The 9943-nt window shown below is 49.3% G+C and overlaps 1 protein-coding gene across 1 annotated transcript in view; it reads left to right on the plus strand.

Annotated features, from left to right (window-relative positions):
- The first annotated feature begins 832 nt into the window (after nt 1-832).
- The window catches only part of IQSEC3 (IQ motif and Sec7 domain 3), a 23715-nt gene continuing 14604 nt past the window's right edge, over nt 833-9943 (plus strand). The window contains exons 1-2 of the mRNA XM_009071679.1: nt 833-1920; nt 6740-6901. Coding sequence (XP_009069927.1) covers nt 833-1920; nt 6740-6901 — 1250 coding nt within the window. The remainder of the gene's footprint in view (nt 1921-6739; nt 6902-9943) is intronic.

Below are 9943 nucleotides of genomic sequence, written 5' to 3' on the forward strand. Positions count from 1 at the left end.
GCTGAGATGGCACTTAGCTGTCTGGATGTATTTACATGTGTTTGTTGTTACCAGCTCAGGTAAATCCTCCTTCTACTTGTTCTTAATATCTTGCCTCAGCATTTAAAATTCAGGGTTTTTTTACCTTTCAAAACTGAGAGTCTTTCTTCTTTTGGGACTTTTCACTGCTTCCTGACACCTGAAAAGCTCAGATATCAGAAAGGAAGACATTCTGGGATTCAGAGTGCTTTTTAAAAGGCACAAACTCTGAATAAACCCAGCCTCCACGAACTTATATGGAAGCTGATATTTCTCACTAGCTGCTGTGATTAAGCCAGCATTTTCTGCATTTTAAAATTAATTTTCCCATTTTTCTGAATGATTTCTCCTTTCCCTGAGAGTATTTCTTAAGGTGACTAAGGAGAGAGGGAGTGCCAGTAGCACTCTGAGGGAAGAGATAATGCTTGGCATTACCAGAGCACTGCTGGGCAGGAAGACACATTGCTGGAACATTGTGTTTGCAGTGATGAGCTTGCCCTAAAGGCCATTAGAAGTGAGTCTGAAAGGGAAAGGGACCTGCAGGCTCCAGCTTGTATGCATGGCACCCTAGGAAGAGGCATGATCGTGTTACAGCTGTGAAGAAGCTCATTGTGCGATGTTTTAGCCAGCCATGCCCAAAGGGGAACCTTCTGTTGAAATCAAGGGCACAGCAGTGCAGGAAAAAGCTAATTCAGTGTTAGAAGTTCCTCTGACAGCCATTAGAGACTAATCAGTGTCGGAACAGGTATAACAAAAAGCCATCAGAAGTTGATCAGCAAAGAATAACATAAATTTCTCTGTCTTTCAGATCGAAATGCTAGAGCACAAATACGGCGGTCACCTGGTGTCTCGCCGGGCGGCGTGCACCATCCAGACCGCGTTCCGGCAGTACCAGCTCAGCAAGAACTTCGAGAAGATCCGCAACTCCCTGCTGGAGAGCCGCATGCCGCGCCGCATCTCTCTGAGGAAAGTGCGCGTCCAGAACTCGGAGAGCTTCTCCGCTGAGAAGGCCCTGGTGGAGGGGTACAACTTCGTGGGCATCCCACTAGTGAGGTCCCCATCTTTGCCAGCCACCATCAGTGGGGCACTGACCGAGCTGGAGGACTCCTTCACGGAACAAGTTCAGTCCCTGGCCAAGTCTATTGACGATGCCCTCAGCACCTGGAGCCTGAAGACCATGTGCTCTCTGCAAGATGGAGGCTCATACCAGATAAGAGAGACCTTCAGTGCCAGCTCAATGCAGCCGAACCAAGATCTAGAAGCTGAGCTGCAGGACAAGGAGAAAGAGGAAGGTCTCCTGCCAGATACTCTACCCAAGAGCAGCAGCACTCTCATGATGGCTTTTCGAGATGTCACAGTCCAGATCGACAACAAGAACATCTCTGTCTCATCATCTACCTCGGTGTCCATGGCAAACTGCCTCAGCAGCAATGACCAGGCTGGGCTCTCTCAAGCTACCAAGGCTGAAGAAAGCCCAGGAGAAGCAGAGGGAGAAGCCAGTGAACCACCGGCTGCCCCAGAGAGCTTACCTGAGTCCAGAGCTCTCCAGAACAGCCACGCTTTCACCGAGGGGAATGCCAGTACTAATGGCACAGGAGACAGCAGTGCTGAGCCTGATCAGATGGCTGTGCAGAAGCTCCAGTTTGATGCTAGCAGTGAGAGGGGGCAAAGCAAAGGCTCTGAGTCTGAGAATGCAGACAACTCAGAGCAGCTGAGCAGCAGCAGCACTTCCACTTCAGCCAAGTCAGCCTCTGAGGTGTCCTCAAAAGAAGCTCTGCAGGCCATGATCCTCAGCCTCCCAAGGTACCACTGCGAGAACCCAGCCAGCTGCAAGTCCCCCACACTTTCCACAGACACCATGAGGAAGCGCCTCTACCGCATTGGACTGAACCTCTTTAATATGTAAGTGGCTCTTCCTCTGTCTTGTTTCACAGCCTATTTCATGTCTCACAGGAGCAGGTGGTGACAGACTCTTGGTCTGGGTCCATCTCCAGGGAAGTTCTTTCATGTTCAAGGGCATGACCATCTGGGTATGCAATGCAGAACACAGACTGGCTGCCCAGCTTTCTCCCTAAAGTCTCCCAAATGCTGTCCTTATCTTCTGTCCAACATAGGAACGAGCCCATTGCCCCATGAGTAGTGCCCGTGCTCTCAGAATTCACTGAATCTTCAGTCCCAGTTGCTGTCCATTGCCATCTACCAGCTGAGCCTGGGTTCTAGGCTCCTGCTCCACTCTGTTGCAAAGGAACAAACATAACTGGGACTGTAAACCCAGCCCTGCTTACTTAACATGGTGCAATTCCAAGTAAAGAGAGAGAGACAGAGGTAGAGCTGATCTTAGCTAGCCCAGTATGAGTCATAATGACAAAATGACAGCTCTGGCTGTCATTTTCCTTCAGGTGGATTTTTGGGTAGATTTTCACCTGACAGACCAGGTTTAGTCATCTCAGTCTCTCAAACGTCTGAGTCCAATGTCCTATGAGAAGGCTGTAGGTGTGAAAGCAAGAGCAGAGCAGCCCAGAGCTTACCATCAGAAGAGGTTAGCTCACAGGGTCACAGATAGTCTATTGTGGATTGGCAGCAAGCAGCTGAGCTCCTATAAGGAGCTTTAGATTTCTTCTTTGCCTTTTGATGAGAATTTTCTCATCTAAGTATATGCTGTCTTGTTTTACAATGGAGTCCCCTGATGAGGAAGATGTAATGTAGCCATACTAAAAGAATGTTGTGCCACACTTACCATGGGACTTTGGTCGGAGTGAGGACTGATGATTATGCAGTCTGGGGCAGAAGTTTTTCACAGACAAAAGTGCAGTGCACATCATTTATATATGTGTAGTACAAAGGCTGTGGACACCAGGAGGCAGGAACCAGGAAGAGGTTTTTTAGGGCTAGTTTCAGAACACATCCAGAACTGATGTCAGTTCAGACAGGACAGGAGTGAGGAAACTGACCTGTTAGCTCTGGGGAGTGCAGCTTTTCTTTTATTCTCTGAGTAGTATCTAAGGGACAGGTGCCTCCCCTTGTGACACCGTCGTAAACCTCTGTCCAAGGGCTGGGAAGGCCATTCGGCTTTCTGCAGTTACTTGTGTGTTGGCTTCCCTGTCAATTTCTAGCAAGGAGCCAGTTTGCCATTGTGGGGTTTGCAATGTGAGCACCAACCCACAGGACGCGGAGCTGAGGCCAAGTGGGTGTGTGTATGCACACCTCCTTTTTCCTGGCTACTTCCCTGGACCAGGAGCTGAAAGCCTGCACTGCCAGCAGCATCTGCCGTAGTCTCTCTGGCCTGGCATCAGGTTTTCTGACAGCAGAGCTCTGGCTTGGGGCAGGCCCCTGGGAACACGTCGGTGCTGTGCTGCTGTGGCACTGTCCCCATCCCACTGCACAGTGAGGGGATTGAAATCCCTGCAATGGAGTCTGCTTCATTCTGCAGCACTGCTGTAATCGCTTGGTGTGTGGGCAGCTGGCTGTGTGGGCAGAGGGAAAGCCAGTGGGACACGAGGAATCCCACAGCATTTGCTGCCTGTGCCGAACTCCACTGCAGCACTAAGGACAATAGTAGGGACCAGGCTCAGGAGGGATGGAAGTGGAGTTGTTTGCTCCATGTCTGGGTGAAAGCTGCATGCTGCAGTGCATGAGATATATCTGCAGGTGTTCAGTGGCAGAGATGCTGTACTAATCCCAGGATTTTGTGGAAAACAAATTGAATCCCAGGAAAAACTGATGGAAGGCTGCTGCTAGTAAAAGAATTGTGTGTGAAAGTATATTTGAGCCATAGACTAGGCAGTTTAGGAGGGCTGCCACGGCTGGACTGTTTTGTCCTGCATCCTCTGCTTTGTGTGTCATCTTACTGAAATCTGCATGTCCATGCCAGTGTGTGAGCTGCATTTTTCAAGCCGTATTCAGCTCCCAGCTCCTCTGAGTGAATCCAAAATCAATCCAGTGGCTTTGGAGTCACACTGGTGTAGTCGAGCTCATCCTGGTGTTGTGAACGCCGTACTTGCCAAATACCGAAGTGTGCAGGTGGACCTGCATTTTATGAATCCCTGTTGCTTAGCTTGACTTTTGTCCTGGCCATTATCACCTTTGCATTTTGCAGGGACTTTTGCCTGTGCTCTTCAAAGGTGAGCCAGGAGGTCTGTGTGATAATGAAGGAGGTATGCTGTTGCTTTTCCCTGAAGAAGGCCTGGTTTTTTCAGTATCAGGTCTTGCAGCTTTCCTGTGCATAAATCGAATGGACTGATTGTTCTCACAGACACTCTCCCCAGGGATGCCACACTGCTCAGGATATTTTCTTTTGACATTCCACATTATGCAGAATTATTTCAAGCCCATCTACTTTCTGTATGTCCATGAGACCACTGTAAGGAGCTGTAAGGAGCAGGCCACTTTGCTGAATGCTGATCCCTTTGTAGCTAGACATATGCTGCACACCCACATACTTCACCACCTGACAGTGTCACAGTCTGTGCCTGTGCATATCATGCATTCACGTGCTCTGAAATCTCATCCTGTCCTTTCCTCACCCCAGGAAACTGTGTGAGCAAACTCACACCTTGAGCCTTGACAAGGAACCCTGAATTTGGGTTAATGGTGGAAGTATTCCATCCTTTCATGAAGAAGTCACCCTCTTACCTCTCTCCACTCACCAGCTCAGGGTGCCAGAGGAATGTGGGAACATTCCTGGCATTGTAGTGATTCACCTCAGGAAGAGTGCATCATGGCAGAGACCCTTCAGTGGAGCAGTGAAGTACAGAAAGAAAACCTCCTGCACAATACACATGTATACATTCTTTCTTTTTTGTACTGTGGGACAGGCACTACATAAGCTCACACCCACTCCCAGGATACTTAGAAACACGTGTGCTTAGAGGAGGCATACGGAGAAAGCCGAAATATGCAGATGCATGGGCTCTGATGAATATGTGTGGTGCAGAAGAAACAGGACACAGACACACACACACATGCTCGTTGAGACAGGCACTACCCCTCAAGAGGTAAGAGCAACCCCTGGTATTGATACAGGCTGGGGGATGAAAGGATTCAGAGCAGCCTTGCTGAGAAGGACTTGGAGGTGCTGGTGGATGAGAGGCTGGACATGACCCGGCAGTGTGGGCTAGCAGCCCGGATGCCAGTCGTGTCCTGGGCTGCATCCAAAGCAGTGTGGGCAGCAGGGCGAGGGAGGGGATTCTGTCCCTTTGCACCACTCTGGCAAGACCACACCTGGAGTACTGTGTCCAGCTCTGAGGTCCTCAGCACAGGAAGGATATGGACTTGTTGGAGTGAGTACAGAGGAGGCCACAGTGATGATCAGAGGGATGGAACACATCTCCTGTGAGGAAAGGCTGAGAGAGGTGGGGTTGTTCAGCCTGGACAAAAGAAGGCTGCAGGAAGACCTTACTGTGTTCTTTCAGTACTTGAAGGGTGCTTGTAAGAAAGGTGGGGATGGAAAGCAGGGCCTGTGGCAATAGAACAAGAAGTTATTTACAATGAGGGTTGTGAAACACTGGCACAGCTTGCCTAGAGAGGTGGTGGATGCTCCATCCGTGGAGACATTCAAGGTCAGGTTGGAGGAAGCTCTGAGCAACCTGATCCAGCTGAAGATGCCCTTGCTCACTGCAGAGGCCTTGGTCTATCTGGCCTTGAACAGTCCCTTCCAACCCAAGCCATTCCGTGTTTGTGTAAGAGCTGTGTGTGTGGGCACAGACACACACACACTGCAAGCACAAAATCACTCCCACAGCCAGGCAGTCGGGTCCACTCAGCACCAGACCTGTCTCAGAGAGGCACTCACAGTCACAGAGGGAGAAAACCCTCTGTCTGGGAGCTGCAGGCAGCTCCCTCCCGTCTCCGACAGAGCATTCTCCGGGGGCCTTCTCTCACATAGAGATTTCTGCCTGAGGGGTGCATCAACAGAGGGGGGAAGAAAACACAGCTGAGGGTAAGGGAAGTGAAGGAAGAGATAAGCAAATCTGAGTTTGGCATTTCTGTTCAGGCAGCCAGCACCAAGCTCAGGTGAGGAAGGTAGGAAGTGTCACTCAACACTGAGCACTGAAAATGTATGACAAAAAGAAATACTTGTTTAATAGAAAAAAATGCCCCCCTCTGGTTATGCCCGTTTGAGTCTGGAGCCTCATTTGCCCATAGACCATGGGAGCAGTGTATCCTAAGATTCTTCACAGCCACATTTTCCTCTTTGCCTTTGTCTGCCCTGCAGAAGGTGCAGCCTCAGCTCCCCTGAAACAAAAGGTGTTGTGCCCATCCCTCCCCACTGCTCCCTGGGCACAGCTCTCTGTGGGCTGTGTTTGCAGCAGCTGGACACACTGGTATTTCCCATGCTGTCTGTGAGATACTCAGTGGTGCAGGGAGGGTATGATGCCTTTGACCCTGGAGCGGATGGAGGACGGAAGAGTTGCTGCTGATGGTGTAATATAGCAGGATGCTTTGTGGCAGTGGGACAGCACTCGTGATCACCAGGTGACAGTAGGTGCTGCAAGTGACACAGCAGGCCCTATGGCATCTTTTTGTCCTCAGCAGCAACGGAGGAACACACCACCAGTCACTTTTCCCTACCTTCCCAGTCCTGTCCCTGCCACAGGTAGGAGCTCGTAGGAGCCTAGGCACACACTGAGGACTGCATGGCTCCAAGTCATGAGGGGAGCCAGAGGCATAATGCCTCAAAGAGGTCATGCAAACTCACCACATCTCTGTCCTTCTCTTTCAGAAACCCAGACAAAGGGATCCAGTTCCTGATCTCCCGAGGCTTCATCCCGGACACCCCCATTGGGGTGGCACACTTTCTGCTTCAGCGGAAGGGCCTCAGCCGACAGATGATCGGGGAGTTCCTGGGCAACAGCAAGAAGCAATTCAACAGGGACGTCCTGGAGTAAGTGTGAAAACTCTTCCCTTCCTCCCTGTGCTGTAAAGGAGTTGCCAGCCAACCCTGCCCCTGGCTGCACCAGCAAGCATTCTGCTGTCCTCCCTGCCCTTCCATTTCCACTCTGCAGGAGCTTACCATTCCCACTCCCTATCTGGCACCCCCAACACGTTTCCCCGCAATGTTTTTCCCTCTTAATATAATCAGCTCTTTCATTCAGTCTCTTCTCAGCAGGCCTGCAATCATCTAGCAGGAGCTCAGCACTGTCAGGTGATAGAACTAGTGGTGCTGGGAGGTTTTGGGGCTGGTAAAGCCTGTGGCTGAGTCTCACCCCATCCAGATAAAGCATCTCTGATGCTGTCTGGGAGGGAGTGGCAGAGGAGGAAAAAGATCTTCTGCTTGCTGTGCCCTGGTGTTCACAGGGAGAAGTGAATGCTGGCTACATACCTGGTTCTCTTTCTGTCCAGGTTCAAGATGGGTGGCCTTTGTACTTTGTCTGGCTGCATTATGGGGGTAATAAGCAGTGGTTGGTCCTGCTTGTGGTAATGAGGAGGCCTGCATTAGGAAGCTTGCTTCTAAGGTTTGGCATTGCCACTGCAGTTACGGAGCACTGAGGAACATCCCCACTCCAAAATCTCCAATGAGCTGAGCTGTCCCTTTTCAGAACAAGACCTCAGGTTCTCTCCCTGCTTCTGTTCAGTGGCTACCTTTGCTGATTGTTATCTTCAGTTCTCTCACCAGGACCCTCTCCTAGTCACACAAGCCTTGCATCTCTCAGCCTACACCTCTCTCCTTTTTCAAGTCTCTCTCATTCAGAGACCCATTTCAAGGGTGACCAGCACTCAGCTGGATCTTTCTTTTATTATGCACAAGCACAGTTCTTAGTGAAGGCTGCCTTTCCATTAGGCAGGAAGTGCTTTGCACTGGGTCCTTTATTATATTTTCCCATGGTCTAAAATGTTCTCGTTTCCCTTGAATTTTGCAGAGGTTCCTCGAACCAAACCATACAGAGACTCAGAATCCAATACATATACCACTTCTACTCCAGGTAAAGACTGGAGAATACCAAACTCCAAAAGCCAAATCTAGGCCCCAATTTCAAAACTCATTCCCGCTGCAATTGCTGCTGCTTATTGCTGCAGGTACCTGACTTTTGGTCCACCACATTTTAATATACTATATGACTTGGCCAGCAACAAGACACATGTTCTCTCCAGTCTCTTCATGCTGAGAGCTACAATTAAAAGTAATTGCCTCTTTTTCTCCACCAAGCAATGTGTGAGCTGCTTCCCCTGACAGATATTCTGTTGAAGTCCAAACTTAGCCTCTGCACAGACAGGGAAATACTGCAGTAGCAATAGGCTGGCACTTCTTCCTTGTCCTAAATTTGACATTATCCCTGCAAATGCCCATGTTCTTCTGTCTCACGTGGGACTACAAACTCCGTGTCAGCTCCTGGGAACAGCCCCTATTGCAAAGTTTAGTGCTTGCCTCCCAGCCTCAGTGCCCAGGTTGTGGTTGCCTGTCTTGTTTCTGCATGTTGCAGGAGGCCATTGAAGCAGCTGGTCCTACTCCATCATGCTTATTACTCTGAGTTGACGCTACACCTGTCATTGTGGTGAGAACACTGCAGATGTTTGATGAAAGAGTGATCCTTGCATCCTAGGTACTGTTGTAGAAAGCAAGGCTCAAAGATGGCTGTGTGTACATGGACATTTCTTGGACATGGGCTTGTATGAACATATATCAAGCAACAGTCTGAATTTAGGGTTCAAACCTGTGTCTGATCTCTCCAGGGAACAGATGATATGCTTGCTCTAGCAATCTGTCCTGCCATCCCCTTTTCACAATAAATGGCTGATTTGTCTTCCTAAAGGCAAAGATAGAAGTAGACTTAAAGTATACACAAAGTGTTCTAAAACAGGAAGGAAAAAACACACACATTCAGCTGGTTGTAGCTGTGCTATGTGAAGGTGCTTCACTCTCTTCCCGTGTCAGTTATGAGGTTGAGGGTAGCAATGGTTGGTGGTTTTTGCAAGCAAATTTTCATCAGCTGCTTGTGAGAGCTGACTGGGCAATGGCTGCACACCGAGCAGTGTGACATGCATGGAAACAAGCCATTGACAGGAGAAATTCTGGCCCAGGATTATCATCCTGGATATTTTTCCTGTCCATGCTACAAGAAGATGAGTGCTGGCAGTGTAGTATAGTGTGTTGGCATTTCAAGTGGACTATATAGCTCAAGGTCTGGTCACAATTTCTGAGCTGTTCCTATGGGAACAAGAGGCAGATCAAAGACCTTTTGGCATTTTAGAATTGTCTAAGACCTAGTCTGGTTCTCATTCCTCATATAACTCCCATTAAACTAGCTCAGGAACACTGACACTGGTTGGGAGAACAGACTCTGCAAGGGCTGTCTTGCAGTTCCCACATCTACTCATACTTAGCAAGCCATTGTTAAGGTATGTGGTATTCCCTGGAGAGCCTGTGGCAAACAGGATAGCTCCTACAGTAGTTTTTGTGCAATTTACCCAATAGCACAGTCAAACGGGCAGCACAGCAGGCACTGTGAGTCCTGGCAGGCTCGAATGCCCAGGCAGGATGGCCCTGAGCAGGCAGTAGTTGTTGGACAGGCTCTGACCACCCTCAGTGAGCAAGCCTGTATGCAGGCAGAGATGTCTCTGCTCTTTCACATCTCAAACCTGACCCTGCAGCCTTCTCTGCCTTCCAAACGCAGTTTCAATTATTTATGCCACTTACTGTGTTAGTTTAGCTTTCACTTGATGTGAAAACTTATGTTGCAATTGTGTATTATAAGCAATGTTTCTATTGCAGGTTGAATTAACCCAACTGCATGAATAAATAATAGGACAGCTTTTAAAACATCTGCAAAAGTGTCGGCCTCCCTTGTGCATTTGGAGGCAGTGCAGAGCTACCCAGGTTACAAGCTCCAGGCTCAGCTGTAAAGTCCAGCCATAAGTATACTCAGCAAAGTTCTCTTGGCTTCCACAGGTATTGAAGCTGTGCTGGCTGAGAAACAAGCCATCCTCT

The sequence above is a fragment of the Acanthisitta chloris genome, unplaced genomic scaffold (assembly GCF_000695815.1).
Source record: "Acanthisitta chloris isolate BGI_N310 unplaced genomic scaffold, ASM69581v1 scaffold5473, whole genome shotgun sequence".
In the NCBI taxonomy this organism is placed as follows: Eukaryota; Metazoa; Chordata; class Aves; order Passeriformes; family Acanthisittidae; genus Acanthisitta; species Acanthisitta chloris.